Below are 20,415 nucleotides of genomic sequence, written 5' to 3'. Positions count from 1 at the left end.
AGCAATTGTTTTTATGATATTGTCAATATGTCTGAGAAATAAAGTTAGTTATTATGTAAAAGACCAGAGAGAGATTTATTAAAAAGGTTGAGAACAATGTCAATAATGTTATACTCAGGTAATGTTTTATAAATCAGAAAACAAAAACAGCTTAATTTGTGATACTTGTAAACATTTTTTTTTTGCAGTTTTTGGCCGGGGCTGGGTTTAAACCCGCCACCTCTGGCATATGGGGCCAGCGGCCTACCCCTTTGAGCCACAGGTGCCGCCCAATACTTATAAACATTTATTTGTACTTCTATTATTTGAATAACTATCAAGTATTATAAGGTCTTTGAGAGAGAAATGAAACAGTCCTCCGCAAGTGCGATCTGCATAGTGAGGAAATTCAGTATTTGGATGGCCAAAATATCCAAAAGAAATAAACTAGTCAATAGAAGTAAGACCCTGACCTTGGGTTTTGTGAAACTTTATTGTCTCTATTTCATGGCAATTGATCAGTTTTAACCAAATGAGTAATGAGAATGTTGTTCTATAATGGTGCAGTACAAGTGATGAGATGGTATAAGGAGGTGCAGAACCAGAGTGATTTCCAAACACTGAAGACAGACTGACTTCAGAGTGCCTTTCTCTTAATCTGAATGAGGTGACCTACGGATGTGGCATAGAAACCGTTCGCACTCTACCCATTCATCCCAACATTCATTTACTCATGTAACTGTGCTGTGTGTGGACTCTCTATGCCCACTATGGTCAGTATTGTATGGCTGGACAGGAGTGTGTCGTATAAAATATACATTTGCCCATCTCTCTGCCTGTCTGTTCCAGACAGAGAAGCACATGTACTTATATGCATGTGGATATGTATGTATATGTGTTTGTATGTATATTAGTAACTATAACACAGTAATAAAAACGGATTGTAATTCCATAGTGCTCTTCAGTTTGCAAATTGCTTTCATATGTATTATCTTGTTTAAGCTCGGTGATGATTCTTCAGTTAAGCATTTTTGGTTTTCACCATTTTGTAGAAATGTACATTTACTTGTACATTTACTGTGAGATGACATATGTGATGTCTTATTGCAGAATATTAATAATATGTATGAAAAAAGGATTATGAGGTGAAATAAATTTATGCAACATTTGGGTTAAATCAAGTTTGTTCAGTTTATTCAGAAAAAATTGAATTTCTCTGAGATTACGCTATGCTATGTACCCTGACAGTCGTTAAGAACAGGGAGACAGTGTGTTGCATTTCTCAGACTTATATGACAATAGAACCTTGATTGTTTTCCAAGTGTTTGGTTTAAAGTGTGAACATACTTGGAAATTTTGGCACAAAGAATTTCAATATATCACAGTTTCATTGTTTTCTAGGCATTAGTATTTCCTCTTCTCAAGCAACCCTGACAACTTGTAATCATATTAATTTTCTGTCTGAAGAAACAGTTTGGAAATTCTCTTTCTAAGGATTGAGAATTGTTATGCAGTTAAAAGCTAATTTTTGTGCTGCTCACTTTTTAAATGCCTAAATAATTTTGAAGCACAAGATCCGGCTGCAGAGATAATTCAACTTTATAATTGGACATTTGTATATACTTTATTTCTCCACTTTTTATAATAAGCCAATTTGTTGTTACATTCAAATAAAATATGAAAAAATTCAGTGTTTAAAATAAGCTATTTGTTCTTTATGGCACAGTAGTAAAATCTTGCTCTGAAAACATGGGGATGTTGAGAATCCTTTATTAAAATAAAACAGCATTGGCAACTCTTTTGAAATTGATGATATTTAATTTTTTAGAACCAATGGGAATGTAATATAAATTGTTTCTGATGATGACATTTTAAATATTGTACAAATTCAGCATAGAGGTTAATTACTTCTCAATAGACCTCCTTGGTCCATTTGGAATAAACCATTCCCAAATAAATTTGCTGATGTGCCCAGGATGAAAAATGGATAGTGAAAAACAATAAAAAGGGCTGAAATGTCACTAGTTGAACTATTTATAATGGAGAGTATTAAATTCTCAAAAATATCCAGACTTTTAAAAAACCTTGTGATTCACAGTGTGGCATAGGGGACAAATACTAATAACACCTGGAGTTTGTTAAAAAAGGAAGAGATTCAGGCTCCCCCTCATATTTCCTGAAGTAGAATTTGCATTTAGGGAATATCTTCAGGTAATTGCAGAGCACACTGAAGGTTCAAGGCACTGTCCTGGAAAATAATTAAGTGCAGGAGTCCCTCACTGGTGTCCATTTTTAATGGTTGGAAACCTTTATTTTAGGCTTTTTTCTTTCTTTATGTCATGTATTCCCCAAATTGAGAATCTACAGGTGACCGTTATCTTATAAAGATTTTATTTTGGCTTGGCGCCCATAGCACAGTGGTTATGGCACCAGCCACATACACGGAGGCTGGCGGGTTTGAACTTGGCCAGGGCCGACAGCAACAAAAGAATAGCCAGTGTTGTGGCAGGTCCCTGTAGTCCCAGCTACTTGGGAGGCAGAGGAAAGAGAATCGCTTAAGCCCAGGAATCTGAGGTTGCTGTGAGCTGTGATACCACAGCACTCTACCAAGGGCGACATAGTGAGACTCTGTCTCAAAAAGATAAAAAAAAAAAAAAGATTTAATCATCTTTTATGTAGAACCTGAAAAAATAGGGCTAGTAAGTTCTACCTTCTTGAGGAAATTTGATGCAGTTATTAAAATAATAAGCTCACAATATCTTAATCCTCATCATTTTTTTCCTTACTTGAGGCTTATAAATGTTAAGCAGTTAATAACTGGAAAGCACTTTAAATCTACCAGCTTTGTATGATGTTTTATCCAACAAGGATCAGAGGATTTAAGGTTAAAATTGTCAATGAAAATTTGAAAGTGATATCTTGCTTAATCCTATTCTTCCCATTCTAGATTCTTGAACTTTTTCCTTCCTCTCTCTGGTGACACAGATACACTTTTTGACATCTACAATGAATAAGCTTACCTCAGCCAAAGGATAAGAGATAAAAGAGCTTCTCTCAATTACAAAATACTCTTTAGTTTTTGAAGTAGATCATTTATTTAAAGTTCAACTTGTCACAGTCTTAGACATAGAGATAATTTTGAGAAATCATATCAGGTAACGTTTTAGCTAAAAAAGGGAGCTACTGACCAAGATGCAATCTAGCTGAAGAACAGTTTGGTAAGTAGAATTCCACTTTTACATAAGGAGCACAGACTTCCTTACGTGAGTGAGGTGCATTGAAAATTGCCACACCCCATTTCAGCTAACTGTATTTGACGTCATCGTCATCATGTCTGGGAAGGGTGTGATGAATCATAGAGGTATTTTAATAAATGTTTCATAAATTTTTCTGCATTTGTCTTGAAATGTAAAGATAAATATGATTTTGTAGACATTTGCCTTTTTTTTTTTCTTTTCACCTGTGGCTGGCTAGTGTTTTATTGGGGTGGGGCTTCTCCATTGTGCGTAATAATGAAAAGACACAGGCCCCTTCTTCCTACCACAGAGGGTGAGATGGTGAGAGTCTTTGCTTGTCCTGGCAGTCTGTGTCCTAGCATGTGACTTAAAGTTGGGCAGTTGGATTCTCCCATCAGGACTGTGAATCAGAGGTGAAGGGGAGTTAGGAGCAGGAACATATTCAAGCCATCTTTGGGGAAGCCACAACCGAGCTTCTGGCACTGGGGAACCTGGGTCTGCCTTAGTTTATGTCCTTTTACCAAGTCTCATTCTCTAGTCTTCTCATGCGGGGTTTGAACGTATTTCTAACAAATTTATTGTTTTGGTTTTGCTTGCCAACAAGAATCATGACCGATATACAAATATCATTTCTTCACTAGATTTGGATAGTATTGCTATTTCAGTCCTACACAGCTCACTGATGTAAGTTTGAGAAGGTGGCTGGGGTTTGCAAGTGGCTTCAGTTAGTGATAAGAGCAGAGGAGGTGGTGGCAGCAGAGGTAGCGATGGTGGTTACCAGCTACAGGACATACTGTGCACCAGACTCTATGTGAAGTGAGTATTTACGAAGGTTGGTACTATCACAGCCATTTTATAGATGAGAAAACTGAGATTGTTAGTAAAAAGTCATGCACTGAGGTCATCTTAGTCAAAATCACAAGCCTAGCAAATTCATGAAGCAGGATTCAAACCGAATCTTTTAGAGTTAAAATCAGAACTCTTACCAGGATCCTAATGGAGTTCTTCAAAGGCTAATTCAATATCATTAATTGACTATTATAGTTGTCATTAATTGAACTTCATAGCAATAATTAAACATTATATGTCTACGTTGATTGAGATACAAAGAAAATGTGCCTCTTTACACATTTTTAGTTGGGTATTTATTATACCCCTCTGGTGGAAAACAAATAAAACGCTCCCTCATCCCCCACAAAGAGATCATTCTGAAACATTTTTTTGCAGCCAAAAATAATAATAATAATAATTGAATTCCAAAAAGCACTCTGTGAGTCAGTTGTAATATGTCTTTTTAATATAGTGTTGAATCTTAACCCTTGAAGCATTATACTTAAAAATTTGATATATACCAAGTCTGTAGGGTAGATACACAACCTGTCCCCTATAATAGCCTTGAAAGGAAACTTCCCTCTGTGTATGCAATTGTGACCCCATGTAAAAATTACTGAATTTTCAGAAACTGACTTTCAAATTGAAAGTTAGTGCAAATAAATTATTCTGAAGATATACAAGGGCATACGATTTGTTGGTAAGCACTACAACTAAACTCTGACCACAAGACTTTTTATGCTATTTCTTAACAACCTTTTCCTATAAAATGGTATAGTCACAGCTCACAATACTTTCTTTCTTTAGAAGGATTGTCACAATACAACGATGGCAGTTATGATAGCTATTGAGCAGTTACTAGGTGCCAGGTACAATTCTAAATGCTTTATATAGGTTGCCTTATTTAACACTACCCTGTTTCCCTGAAAATAAGACATCCTCCAAAAATAAGACCTACTTACAGGAAAGATAAGACGTCCCCTGAAAATAAGACCTAGCGCATCTTTGGGAGCACACCTTAAAATAAGTCACTGTCTTATTTTCGGGGAAACAGGGTAGCAACGACAATGAGGGAGGCACTCTTACTATTTCTATTTTACAGAAACTAAAAATGAAGTAGAATGAAAGATCTCCTGTTTCATGGTGTTCTATATTCAGAGGATCTCTGCTCCAGAGAGAACTTCATACTTCACTGCAGCCTTAGGATGAAATCTAAACTCTAAAGCGTAGTGTGAATTGTTTTTAAAGATCTGGTCTTTTACTACTTGCCCTTTTAGCCTCATTAGTCTATTAGCACCCACCCTCTCACTCCGCTTCCCTCTTTACTCCAATTTTACTGACCTGATTAACATATGTGTCCCTGCTGTCATGAATGCCCTTTCCTCAGCACTTAAACAGACAAGACCCACTTATTCATCCTTTAAAACTCAAGTCCTCTCTGAAAAGCTTTTGCTGATATTCTTGTAAGATTTACTGCCACACCTCTGCATGTATTCTTGTTATGAAATGGATCCTATTGTAATATACTGAATCATTCGTCTGTTTTCCCTCTAGTCTTTAAGCTCCAAGGTATTAAACATGTTATTTGTTTTGGTATCACAAGTGCTTAACACAGGACCAAGCAAGTAATGGATACTAAAAAATTCTGTATCTTTTGAATGAATGACCAAATCTTAAGTGATAACCTCGTGTGTTCTCCTCTCAACCTTCCTTGCCCAAGTTTGCAAAATAGCCATTGTCTGTAATTTCATAATATTCAAAGTTACTAGAATGAGTACTAGACAAGGAGTTACAGGATTTAGGTTCTTGTACCGTGATGGACGTTTCATCATGTAATAACCTGGGACATAGATTTACTCAAAAAAGTTTTTTCCACACTGGCCAGGAATTGTATGCCACAGTGGAGATATGGCAGTGGATAAAATGGAAAGCAACAACTCCTTTTTATTATGGAACATATACTACATAACATCCAGACCCCAGGGTTCTCTTCATAAATTAAAGACTTGAACTAAAGTCCTCCCAGGTCTAAAAAAAACAATAAGCCAAACCTCAGAATTCCTTAAAATTTCTTACAAGTGGTGTATTAATATAAATATATGAATATATTAAGTAAAGATACACCAGGCAAATCATTTCATAACCAGCCTCTCATATAACAAATCTATGAGTATTAAATCTTCCTTCTGAAAACAGTTATCCTATAAAGTGACACTCTGGCATCTTTTAAAGATTAACTCTGATTTGATATGATACAAAATTCACTAGAGAGGATATGTAACTCCTCTCTAGTGAATTGACAAAAAACAAAAGGAAAAAAATCATTGGACCATTAACAGTGATTACAAAGAAATTCTGTCTTCAGGGAAGATAAATATATTTTATACATCTCACGGTAACCAAAAAAATGAAGAATAATGTGTTCGGTAGTCAAATTTTATCTGTGTGATTAATTTTTTTGGATTCATGGTAATTAGACCAAAAAAAGGTAAAACATGATTAGTGAACAAATTAAAAACTAAATTAGCCTACATTCTCAGCTGCTAAGTTAGGTAGGGAAGAGATAAGTGTTCAATTTGTGTCTCAATTTCAGCTGGAGAATGTTTTAAATGAACAAGTAGCTCAGCGCTCAGAGCTCAGTGGTTAGGGCGCCGGCCACATGCACTGGGGCTGGTGGGTTCAAACCTGGCCAGGGTCTGCAACACAACAATGACAATGACAACAACAACAACAAATAGCCAGGGTTGTGGTGGGCACCGGTAGTGTCAGCTACTTGGGAGGCTGAGGCAAGAGAATGGCTTAAGCCCCAGAGTTTGAGGTTGCTGTGAGCTGTGATGCTACAGCACTCTGCCAAGGGTGACATAGTGAGACTCTGTCTCAAAAAAAAAAAAAAAAATGAACAAGTGATGCAAGTAGTTTTAGTGCAAGTGAAAAACCTAGTAGCCAAGTCTATAAACCAAATGGTTACAGATATAACTAGCATATCCCAAGAGGTATTTGGACAAGAAATCTAGTTCTCTAAAAATAAATGTTCAGTTATTCCTATCATAATTGAGTAAAACATATTAATTCCTTGACATGCCATGATCATAGGATGTACTTTCTGGCATATCCTCAAGCCAGTTGATATTGGACAGCTGTAATTGGTGGTTTATGTGAATGCTGAGCTATAATAATAAGAAAAATATTTATATATGGAGTACACTGGCATTGTTCTGTCACAAAAGTCATAAACTGACTTTGAAGTTACATGGTGAGCTTTCTTATGTTGTAGGTGAGAAAATTGAGACCCAGATAGGTGAACAAAGTTATTGCAAAGGTGATAGTTGATTCGCGATGGAACCATGATAATAGGAGAGGACTGTTGCCTCCAGCCCAATGAGCTTCCTACCATTGCATCAACCTCTGCTTTCTATGGGTGGAGTTCCAGCTCACAACTTCCCTTACCTTACATTGACTCACACCCCCAGGACTAAGAGTATGAGTAAGGGGTAATATCAAGGCAGTTCATGTGGTTGGCTCCTTTTTTCTTGGCTAATAAATATGTCTGTATGTTTGTGTACAGAACACAGCTAGGTTGTATCTCTGCCACAGGTTTGGCATACTGGAAATGAAACAAAAACATTCCTCATGTAACTAAATTTGAGAGCGTGAATAAGCTAAATTTCCCCATCTGGAGACTCTCAGACTAGACAAGCCTCACAAATTAATATGAGTATATAGGTCTGGGGCCTGAAGGAAATTAGGTCAGGTCTAAAAAGGAATCAGGTGCTGACCACAAGTCAGAATTTTAATATGAATTCAAAACAAAAGGCAGTGATCTAATGCTGTAATTCACTGAACACCATTAAGAAGATGCTTTAGTATGTGATAAGGAAGTCTTCAAGAGAGAGTTATAGACGGCAAAATATTGATGGATGGAAAATGTTTTAGTCCATGAACGATCCATACCTTCATCCTCCTTTGACCAACTTTTCTTTCTCTCTGTTTCTTTCTCATTTGATTTCATTTGTATCTAGTATACAGAGGGTGCAAAAACAAAATCCATACACATTTTTAAAAAGGAAAAAATAACTGCATTAAAATTATAATACTCAATATGTATTGATAACAAAAGAATACAAGTCACATTTGAGCACCTATTATAATTGCAGAAGTCAAACATGACTTGAGAACTACAGATTTCATAGTTTTTTCCTTTCTTAAAATGCATATGCATTTTTTTGGAACCTTCTGTATTTTAGCTTTCAGTCTGTAGTGTTGTTTCTCCCTTCCTTTTGTTTCTGAAACTTGAGATCCACAATAAGGCAAAGAAAGTTCTTTGAAAAAGAAGCACTAAAACCATTCTGAGATGAAATTTATCAGCACATATCAGTTGCTTTGTGTAGCTCAGGAATAAAATTGAGAAGTGGAGGGGCATTTTAAATAAACTGGACAAAATATTATTCTCTTAAACCTGCTTTCTTGAAGTCTTTATATATATGTCCTATAGTAAGAGAGTGGCATTATGAAAGCCAACATAGGGATGTTCCATGTTCCAACTACATTTAGACACTAAGTGCTCATATGAAAAGTTTGGGCTTCAAAAATTTTTTTTTCCCTAAGAGTCTCCTGTGACTCCTGTGCAAAGGTCTAAGGTTGTTTCAAAAGTTCAAAAATGATTTTTTATGGAGAAGGTAAGTGAAGAATTTTCTAGCCAACTAAGAAGCAGATTCTTTTGATTAAATGTTAGATTAAGAAAAAAAAAAACATTCTACCTAGGGTACTATGACAGTACTTTAATGGGGATGACTGTGAGAAGAATGCAGATATTTTAGGACAGGTTTACAGTCTTGAGAATTTTCATTTTCTATAAATTTCTTGTGGTTGACGTAAGTTTAAAAATGTATTCATGTGCAGTGTTTCAGATTCATTTATGCAGAATTATGTAAGAGTTAGAAAATCTCTCTTAAACTCCCATGCATTATGGGGACATAAACTTTTAAAAATTATGTCAGTAAATATTCAATCCTTTCTACCATCACAAATTCTTAAAGTGTGTTAAATGTGGAGAGCGTGCCAATAAGATAGCTTTGTCTCACGCTTTTTAAATGGAAAGATGTTGGGGACTTCTTTTTTATTAGTATTATACAGTACCTCAAATACAAGTTATCTTTTCCTTAGGATTTAAAATACTTCAGTGTGAGGCCATGGGCCAGTTACCCAGTGATTGGCTATTATGATCCCCACCTTCATAACAGGGCAAGATAAGATCACAGGTTATTTATCTAACCATTTCTATGGCGTTGCCAATCATTTTGAACAGTCACTTTAACTTGAAAGTTAAACTCACCAATCTTAGGAAAAAAATACAAGGTAGTTAGAGAAAACATTTTTGAAAGAAATTACTGATATTACGAATCCAAATAAATAAATGAAACAAATTGACAGTAAGAAGGAATATATTTATAGACTCATTTCTCACCGCCTCCAAATTCAAGGAAATCTTCCTCTGCAACTTAAAAAACAGAAAATGTGACAAACATAAACCCTTACCAACTTCCCACTTCAGAAGGCTGTTGTCTTCTCTCTCCATCTTTCCAATGACGTACCAAATACACGCCATCCAGTGTGCGAGGAGGGCGAACATGGACATGAGCAGAGTCAGGACGATTGTGCTATGTTGGGAGTAACGGTCCAGCTTCTGCAGGAGACGCAGAAGACGCAGCAGCCGCACCGTCTTTAGAAGATGCACAAGGGACACCTGTGGCAGGAGACAGAGCAGCATAACTTGGTGCAGAGGTGTCCAACCTACGGCCCGCGGGTCACATGCTGATTTTGTGAGGACCCTTTTGCTTATTGGGTGGCATTGGCTATCACAAAAAGTATACACGGACCTTGTTGCTGTCAATCAGATTTCATTAGTGTTTGTGTATTGAATGTGTGGCCCAAGACAACTCTTATTTTCCCCAATGTGTGACAGAAAAGAAAAAAAGTTGGACACCCCTGACTTGGTGCATGGATTAAATTCAAGCGGTACCATTTACTTTAACTTTATCTGCTCTGAAAAGTCCTTGAAATTAAGTATAGTGATTTAAATACCATGGTCATGTTAATGACTATTTTCTTAGTTCTTGATGTATTATATCAGAAGGTGACAGGATAAAAGAGGCTAGGATAAAGGATAGGATGAAGAGGATAATTTCTTTGAGTAAATAATTACCTTCTTTAATTAGGATTTATCTTTTTCTCTGATTTCATACAATTTCATACATTCTGATAGGATTATACATAAGATGTCTCCCCTTACACACATTTTCTTTAACCCTTCTTCCCCTTCTGCAAGTAAGGGAGTTGCTTTATAACAATATAATCCATATAAATTGAAGTAAAAGCTTGGAAATAAAAATAACTTAGAATTTGTTTGTTAAAATAAGAAGAACCATCAAATTTGAGTAAGTTCTACTCACAAGTACCAGTAGTATTTCCCACCTCATGTGCTACATTACTTTTTATCTAATATTATCAATGGTCAGAGAACACATTTGCCCAGAGAATATACATTCTGAGCTTGCTCTCAAACATGCTTAGGAAACTGAAATGATAGCAAGCAAACATTTTGGAAAAGTCTCCTTGGTACTGCCTGTGCATGTGCTAAAACAGCAGACTTGAAGCTAAGGGATTATTTTCCTGACATAAGGGTCCAGCTGAAAAATGTGCACCTCTGGTGTTAAAGAGACACCAATACCAGCATTAAGGGGTGCACTGCACACAACTCATACTCTTCACATCCTCAAAGAACCTCAGAGAGCATTCTAAAATAAAAAAGATAAATGAAACATCAACTCTGATGAAAGCAGAGCTTGACGGATTCCTCAACTTTGCCTAATTTCTTTGGGGAAACCATTGAGGGGAAAGAGGTGATTCGTATGGCTGTCATTACACTCTTTCCTTTATAAAACATAATCATGGAGAAGCTCAGGACTTTTTGTGAGCTCACCTTTGTATTTAGTCAGAGTTAGTTGACTCTGCTAAATTCTTTCCCCTGCTAGTCATCTCCCTTATCTCTAAGAAAACATATCTAGAAAGATGCCTGACACACGGTAGGTGTTCAATCAGTTAAGGTATAAATATCCCAAGCTCAGAATAGAAAGAGATATTCAAAAACATTGTATGCAATTGTAATCTTGTGAGTTATCCTATATGCAAATACAATCAAATTACAAGCGTATATGAGGAACTTAACAGCTATCCAGCTGTGCGCTTTCATTTCTTTTTGTCATTCTTTTGAGTCACATTTTACTTTATCCTCCATCTCAGCCACATTCTCTTCTGTCATTTCTCAAGCTTGTGATTAGCTAGATGATCAGGTAGAGTTTTGTAATCTCTACTTTATTGTTTACAGAAATTAGTGAAGGTGGGGTTTATTTTATAGGCAGATGAATTTGACAGATAGCTGAAAATTTGTAAGTGAAATGAGACCTAGAACGGAAGCCCCCAATTAGAGGATGCCCTCTGCACATATTACATTCCCTGACCAGAAAGGGGATATTGGAGGGAAGAGTGTGGAGCTGCCCTTATATCAGAATAAGAGTCATTTGCAAAAGGGAGCAACGTGAATCTGGGTGTCCAGATGAGGAAGTCCTGGTGATTTGGCTGGCATATTTTCTTTTAGCTTATACTTGCTCCTGTTAGAGCCAATATCTTTCTGCTATAAATGTGAATTTTGGTTCCTGATGAATGACAGAAGAAAGAAAGGTATTTGACTTAGAAGGACATTCATGTTTGACAAAAGGAGAGGATTCTTTTTATTCTTGAGATGTTCTAAATTTGTCACCATTATGGGGTTCATTCATCAAAATCTCCTATCAAGTGGCAGTTTCCCCATTTGCCAAGTGGATATGACCACCTCCCGGCTAAACTAGCAGAGATGGTGCTGGTAGGCATGCTAACTAGCAGGTAGTAAAGTTTCCTAGATGTCAGGTACTTAGCAAAGCACTCTATCAAAATATTGCTTTTTCAGGCTGCTCATAAACCATGTGGAAATTTTTTAATGCTCATTTTAGGCCTATTTTGATGTTAACTTCCCCTAAGGAAGTCACTCAGACGGCAAGTGATAAAACTTGATTGCCTTGTCTACGCTTCACCCTTTCTATGTCTCACTCACAATTTCACATTTTACGGTGCCTTTCATGGTGATACATAGACTTCCATAAGTAAGTGTGTTAACTGTACTTAAATTCCACGTGAGTGGAGCTGAAGCCAAAGCACACAGTACATTTCTTGGCATCTCTAATATAGTTATTTCTGAGTATTTTTTTTTTTTTCAAATTAACATGAGGGTAGATTTTTAGGTTACATTGTTCTCACTTCCAGGGTGAACTTCCATTTGTCGAAAAGCCCCTCCCCCAGGGGGTCTTCTTCTCGCACAGTGACTTCCCTTTACCCCTAACTGGACGGTACTAGTGTTTTGTTGTTGTTATGAGAATGTAATTGTTTATATATTGATTTCATATTAGTATGAAGTACATTGATTATTTATTTTTCCATTCTTGCGATACTTTACAAAGAAGAATGTATTTCAACTCCATCCAGGTAAATGGATACATTTTAGATCATCAGATACTTTTGGTTATTTTTTAATTTGTTTGTTTCCTTTTGGGGGAATAAGTTTCTGCTGTATAACAGCATAATTTATAAATTATTCCTCATCACTTATGTTTTTCAGGGTAGGAAATATAATACTTTAAACAAGTTTTTCCATTCAAACAGATTATTTCATCCTGACTAACCTGTAAGAGGGTGTAAAAAATTTATGCATCAACTTTTTAAATGATCATATGCTTACTCCTCTGAAAAATGGATAAGTATCACTGATAAAAGAGAGATTCCTTCTTTTACCTTCTTTTTGACATAGATGTGATCTATACCTTGTTTCTTTACAAAGTGTTTGTGCCAGATTTCATAAGACAGAACAATGAAAGAAACCAGGAGAGCAGCGGAAGTATACACGTATTTAAACTTCATAAAAAACATGAGAATTAGACTTTTGAAAAAATTCTTCATCCATGTTAATTAGTCAATGAGGATGTTAATGATAGATACATATATGTTATATATATCTCAATAATATTTTAAATGATTCTATTCGCTCAGTATCCAAAGAAAAATGGAACATAGAATGTTATATTAGTATTTAGCAGCAAAGCAGAAAATTAACTTAAAATTCTATTAAATGTCATTTATTTAACTGATTTGCCAGGAGAATTAGGAAATTTTTTTTCAACCTTTGTGAATGATATACTTATTTTGGATTTCTTTTGCAGTCTTGCAAAGCCTTGTTTTAAGTCATTACACTTTTGTTATAATACACTTATCTAGTCAAATTTCATCTTAAAAAGCACTTTGGAAAGCCTACAAAACAATTCAGTGTAGCACTGATTGATATATACTAGATTTTTTTCTAGGTGCTTTCCTTTCAGTTGAGTCATAAGCCTCTTAAAGATGTTGACACTCTCAACTTACCACCTTAAAAAGAAAAAAGAAAGAAAGAGAAAAGAAAAACTTCTATTGTACAGGGAATTAACAAATGCACAAGTCTGTACTAATGAGTCCGGATCACAATTCTGTGTTGATTCTAAAGTCAATATTTATATTTGATTACACTGATTACTTTACTGTTGAAAACAATACCTTTAAGTTTTTGAGAGAGAATACTGCTTTTTGTGGACAGTTGTCAACTAAATAGGATTTTTTGTTAATTTGAATTAATGTTAGAATATTTTTACATGCCCAAACTGGCTACTTTAGCAGAAAATTGCATTCATGGCCCACAAATGGCCTCTCTATAAGTTTTTCTATAAGAAAGCACGTAATACTTGTAAAGATATGAATTATTAACTAGCAAAAATACCTACCACTACAGCTGGGCATGCTTTCTTTTCTGTGAGGAGACCTGGGGGTGAGAGATTTAGAGCAAACAAGGGGAGGCAGCACAAGGATTAATGTAAATTCAAGAGACTTCCCAAGTTTTATGTTAGCTGTGTCCAGGTTTCTGCCCCATCTGATCTGTTTTTAAGAATTTCTGAGAGATTCCCATACGTCCTTCCAAAAAGTTTGTTTTAGTTTACAGTCCCACCAGCAGTGTAAAAGTGTTCATTTTGCCTAGTTTAATTTTGAAATTTCCTTCTATCTTGATCCATTTTTCCAATAAATAAATACTCAAGAAGCAGAGAGTTAAAGGTCACAAAAGGAGAAGAAAATCTTCAAACTCTTCACCACGTTCTTGAGACAAATATCTGTTCAGGTCAGGGGTTTTCAACCTTACTGTATGCCGTGACCCTTTAATATAGTTCCTCATGTTGTAGTGAGCCCCAACCATAAAATTATTTTCGTTGCTACTTCATAACTGTAATTTTGCTACTGTTATGAATCGCAATGTAAACATCTGATATGCAGGAGACCCCAAAGTGGTCACGACCCACAGGTTGAGCAGCACTGTTCTAGGTAATACAAAGTTATGGTTAAATTCTTACAGATGGCTTCCTTATGAAAGGATTTGTTTAGTGCGTATTGATTATAAATTTAATTTTTTTGTATTTCCTGGTTCTGGGGATTTGAATAAGTGAAAACAGGAATGCAAATATCAAAGAGAAGTAGCTTCCTCAACTGGAGAATCTTGACTGCATGCCATAGGGCACCAGGGTGTCTTTATTAAAGAAGGTTCAAAACCCTGGAAGCACAAATTGCTACAAACATTTGAAACCTAAACATGTAAAAATAAAGCCAACTTTAGAAGCCACTTGGAGGGGCACTCTTTACTCACCACTGTCACGTTGAAAGCATATAGGAGGTCAAAAGGCAGGGCAGCGATTAAGTCGATGATGAACCAGGTTGTGACATAGTGGATGCAAATCGATCTTGCTTCAAAGATAACTTGGCCAGACTTGCTGACATAAGTTGTTCGGAAATTTAAAATAATATCTGCTTGGGAATAAAAGATTGGGAAAGGAAGGGAAGAGAGGAAGAAGAAAAAGGAAGGAAGGAAGGATAAAAAAACGAAGAGGAGAAAGAAGACAGAAAGGCAAGCAGGCAGAAAGGAAGGAAGAAAGAAAATTGAATAAAGTTAAATAAATCTAGGTAAATAGTAACCTAATCTACTTCATATTGATAGTGTCCAAAATACTCTGCTAGATAGATCTGTTGAACTCAACAACAGAAATTGAAGAGGGTTAAGAAAGTAAAATTTTCTGAACACTTAATATATTCCAGAGAACCATGTGTTCATTAAAATAAATAATCATAGCAATCATCATCATCATCATCACTTACTAAGTGCTGACGATATACCAGACATTGTTCTAAGAGATCGGCATATGTTGTTTCACCTTATCCTCCGGCTGTCTCCTAGACAGTGTTACTCCCACACTAGAGACAGAAACTAAATCCCAGTGAGAAAAAACTAACTCATTGAAGATCTCATTGACAGCAATGGCAGGATAATTTTAAGCACATATAATTTAAAGTCTGTTTTCCTTATGTTATTCAAAACTACTTAATTCTGAGTACAAAAGTTTTACTAATCTATGTGTGTATAGGGGATTCATCCTTGCCATTAAGGCACTCACATAATATAAAAGTACCAGCAGTTTCTTGTTTAAATTTCCTCATATTTTAATGGAAGTTGTAATCACCCTTCAATTATATGTCATTGAGCTTTTTGCAATATACGAGGTCCTTAGGAGTGATGATGGTCCAATGACAAGCCATTGCCAAGTAGGCCATTGTGAGCTCACTTTCTGCTTATGAATCAACACCTTTGAGACTACCCTTTTAGTTCCTGGGTTAAATAAAGGCATCGGAAAATACTACCTTTTTCTTAATTTAAGATTGAGAACAACCAGGCACAGGGAATTTTAGAACTGATGTTCACATGTAAAGATGAATATAGTTGAGCATTTAATAGACTGATGACTCCAACAGAGAGAGATGTTTCCATGGACTTTATTTTGGAGGCATTGCCATGGTTCAAGGGTCAAAAAAGGCAATGGGGGAAATAAACGTCATCTTTTCCATGACACTAGGAATTCCAGGAGTTATGAAGTCATTGCTAAGTCTAAGTTACATAATTATCAGAAGAATTGGGATGCTCTTTACAGTGACTTTAAATCATTGAAAATAAGTAGAACAGCGTTATCTGAAGGTAAGAATTTGATGATGTCCCAGGTGCAGTGGTGGGCTTCTACAGTCCCAGCTATTTAGAAGGCTGGGGAAAAGGGATCATTTAAGCCCAGGAATTCAAGGATAGAATAATGCTCTTTGTGCTTGTTTTTTTTTTTTTTTTTTTGTAGAGACAGAGTCTCACTGTACCGCTCTCAGGTAGAGTGCCATGGCTTCACACGGCTCACAGCAACCTCTAACTCTTGGGCTTACGCGATTCTCTTGCCTCAGCCTCCCGAGCAGCTGGGACTACAGGCGCACGCCACAACGCCCGGCTTCTTTGTGCTTGTTTATAGCCACTGCACTTTACTGCACTCTAGCCTGGGTAGCATAGTGAGACCCTGTCTCTAAAAAAAAAAAATCAAACAAAATATAATATGTTGATATCCTGACTATAATGATCATACCGCGAAAATGATAATGCTCACATTATATTTGTATAACATTTTTACTTTTCACTTCACGTTCACATTTGTGGAAGACAGAACTCTAAGATAAATCCTGATGACCTTTGCCCTCGTATATTCTCCTCTCGTGTGGATAAAACCTGTGAGCACATTGAAATGTCAATCACGATTAGGTTATATTATATGGCAAAAGGGAGATTTTTCCTGGGTTGTCTGACCTAATTGGGCAAGCTCCTTAAAAACAGGGAGTTTTCTTCAACTGCTGGCAGGGACTGGAAGTCAGTGAGGCAGGTTTCTGGGGCCCAGACGAAAGTCACTGCCATTTTATGGAGAGGGCCACATGGCAGAGAATAGCAGGCTGGCATCTATAAGAAAATGGAGATCTTAATCCTACAACCACAAAGACATGAATTCTTCCAACAGCCACATGAGCTTGAAAGAGGGGATCCTGAGCTCTAGAAAGAAATGCAACTCTGCTGACACCTTATTTCAATATTTGAAATTCCTGAACAGAGAATTCAGCTAAGCCATCCCCTGATTACTGATCTATAGGAACTGGGTGAAAACAGATAAGATTTAAAGCTAAATTTGTGGTAATTTGCCATGTATCAATAAAAAGCTAATGCAACATTTATATGATTTGATTCTCCTTTAGCTCTGTGAGGTAAGATACTTAAGAGTGGTGGCAAAACAGACTACTGTCTTTAGAGACAACACACAGGGTCTTAGTGTGAGCCCAGGACAGTTTTAAGCCCTTTGTAATCATAACTTCATTGACTCTGTACAACAACACTAAAAGGTAGTCATTTCTATTATCTCCTTTAACAGATGAGGAAATTGAGGCATAAATTAGACCAAGTGATTCTCCCAGGGTCATACAGAGGATAAAATTGAAGCACAGTACTGAATCTCTCAGTGAGGTATGAAACAGCAAGATTTAAACCCAAGTCCCCTGATTTCTAATCCAGTGCTTTGTGTTTTGGTGCTTTTTTTTTTTTTTTTGGCCGGGGCTGGGTTTGAACCTGCCACCTCTGGCATATGGGACTGGCACCCTACCCCTTGAGCCACAGGCACTGCCCTGTGTTTTGGTGCTTTAACAGAGACTAGTCTCATCCCAGGACAGGAAGCACGTTCTGGTGACACAAATAGGAAATACCCACCAACCCAGGAACGGAGTAATAAGCTGTGGTATATGTATACCACGGAATACTATTCAGCCATTAAAAGAGATGGAGACTTTACATCTTTTGCATTAATCTGGTTGGTGGTGGAATACATTCTTCTTAGTAAAGCACCACAAGAATGGAGGCACAAGAATCCAATGTACTCTATTCTGATATGAAGGCAGTAAATGACCTAATACATGGTAGGGGGTAGGGGAATGCCAGGGAGGGAGGAAGGAGGGGTTGGGGGGTCACTGTGTATGGCACATCTCTTGGGGGAGGGACACAATTATCAGAGAGAGAGAATTCACCTAACAAATGCAGTCAGTGTAACCTAATTATTTATATACTCAATGAATCCCAAACAATAAAAAAAAAAAAAACCTTGTAAAGTGAAGAAACAAAAAGAAATAAAAAGGAAATAAAAGTTCTGGAGTATATTCTGAAGGATTTAACTTTCAAAATGGCACTGTTAGAAGCATACTTTATCGAAAATCTAAATTATTAATATTTAGGATTTGAAAGGATGAAGCTAATGGATAAAGCATTTAATAGGATGATAAAAATCCCAGGTGACGTGTACTACACAGGAGGGGGGAACACAGGAGCAGTGAATGCCATCAGCCTGAGAGGTAACATGGGCACTTTGTATTCTGTAATTTTCGAGGCTTATGCACTTCTGCATTAGCAAAGCAATTTAACAGCTCAGATTACCAACCGAGATAAAGCAAGAGATTTTAATTTCATGTTTTCAAAAAGGAAGCTCAGGTAAAGCATTTCAGTTTTCATTTTATGAGTGAGAAATCCAGAGTTTGTTAGCAGGCCCTTTAGCGATCTTTGGTTTCCACCACATAGCCTGAGATAAGTCCATAAACTCCTTCTACATGGAAGGGACACATTGCTAGCATATTTACTAACTGATAATCATGTCTGTCATTAATTTCACAGAAAACCTGCAGCCATCATCCACATAGCTGGGCCACTCCCATGAATGAGAGAGTGAGGTGAATGGTGTGTGGTTGACTGATACAGGAAACATCTTCAAACCTGGGTCATTAACCGTGTGTTTGACTAAAGAACAAAACAGAGATTGAGACTTCTGAATAAAATAGCCATTTTCTGGGATGAGCCATTATGAATATCAGTTTAGAGAGTTTTTTAAAAAATGATTTTTTTATTCAAATGAATTTATTGGATGAAAAGAAATATACTAGATTTTTTTTTTTTTTGCAGTTTTGGCCAGGGCTGGGTTTGAGCACACCACCTCTGGCATATGGGGCTGGCGCTGTACTCTTTTGAGCCAGAGGCCCCACTCGAAATATACTAGATTTTGATTTTAAAAGAAGTAATTATAATACCCAAATAAAGATAACAGTAAAGGAAATGATTTTTAAAAAATCTATACATACAAATTTATTTTGAAAATACCTGAATACTTTTAGGTTTACTTTCAGGGGAAAAATCTAGATATATATTATGTTCTCAGATTTCCGGGACTGTGGTACAACTGGTATGCAAGGACCAAGTTTATCTAATCATTTGTATCATTTTTGGATAGCTGATTTTGATACATAAAACTACTTTAGTCGTACAAATAAGAATAGACACAGTTCTGGAGTATTTACAAAACATTTTTTCGAATTCATTAATTGCCCGGTTCCTATTGCCACCTCTCTCAGGTGGACTACTATAACCCCCATGTTACCAATGACTCAGAAGATTTAAGTAAATTGCTTGAAGCTATTCAGATAGTAAGCAACAAACAGGGTATCTTTTGACACTCAATCCCATTTTCTTCCCATTATTTTAATGATTACTGAACTTCTAAATGTATTTTAGAGGAAATAACAATAGGTAAATGCAAGGAAATGCATTTCTGACTGTGGTCCTTAGATCACATTCAGTATTAGCACTGTCCAGGTAAAAACATATGCAATTAGAGTCAAAGAATTAAATGTAGGAAAATGAACTGTCTTTGATTCTGGAAATACAGTGACTGAACTCAGTCTCAGGGACAACTGAGAACTTACTCCGCTTTCTCTCCAGGGATAAGGAGGATGTAGCGGTATTGTTCACAAACCAGGAGAATGCAACGTTTGTAAATATTCCCTTAAATAGAAGGGAGAGATGGCTGGTACCAGTTCTTTGAGAGTGAAAAAAGTACATAATAAAATAAGATTGGGATGAGGAAAAAAAGAACATTCTAGATCTGATGTTCCTCATGAGAAAATCGCAGGAACAGAGGAGAGCTTCACAAACACAGGATGTAGCTGCTTCTCCCCTTGTGGCTGTTTTCCTTTAAGATTTTTGTATTTTTAGCTAATTAAATCAGTGACTGGGTCAACTATTACAATAAAAAAGTGGTTTCCTCCAGACAATCCATAACCCACCTGAAAGGGTACAGTTTTCATTTCGAGATATCTAAAAATCATACATACAGAAATGCATTCACTAGTATATAAATTTTATACATCATTTTTCTTCTTAACTCCATTTATTACCAATTTGCACAATTGTCTATTAAGTACAAAACACACAGACATGGAATTTGAATTTTAAAAATCCATAGCAAATTAACTCAAATGGATTTGCCACTAAGAA

General features: G+C 36.4%; 1 protein-coding gene across 1 annotated transcript in view; it reads right to left on the bottom strand.

Moving 5' to 3' along the window:
* Positions 1-20,415, bottom strand: part of KCNH8 (potassium voltage-gated channel subfamily H member 8) — a 433,959-nt gene that overhangs the window by 131,415 nt on the left and 282,129 nt on the right. The window contains exons 6-7 of the mRNA XM_053600548.1: positions 14,851-15,008; positions 9,582-9,789 (exon numbers count right to left, since the gene is read on the bottom strand). Of these exons, the coding sequence (XP_053456523.1) occupies positions 9,582-9,789; positions 14,851-15,008 (366 nt within the window). The remainder of the gene's footprint in view (positions 1-9,581; positions 9,790-14,850; positions 15,009-20,415) is intronic.

Source organism: Nycticebus coucang, chromosome 8 (assembly GCF_027406575.1).
Source record: "Nycticebus coucang isolate mNycCou1 chromosome 8, mNycCou1.pri, whole genome shotgun sequence".
NCBI classification, from domain to species: Eukaryota; Metazoa; Chordata; class Mammalia; order Primates; family Lorisidae; genus Nycticebus; species Nycticebus coucang.
Note: the sequence above shows the minus strand (reverse complement) of the source record. Positions and strands in the feature narration are given on the sequence as shown.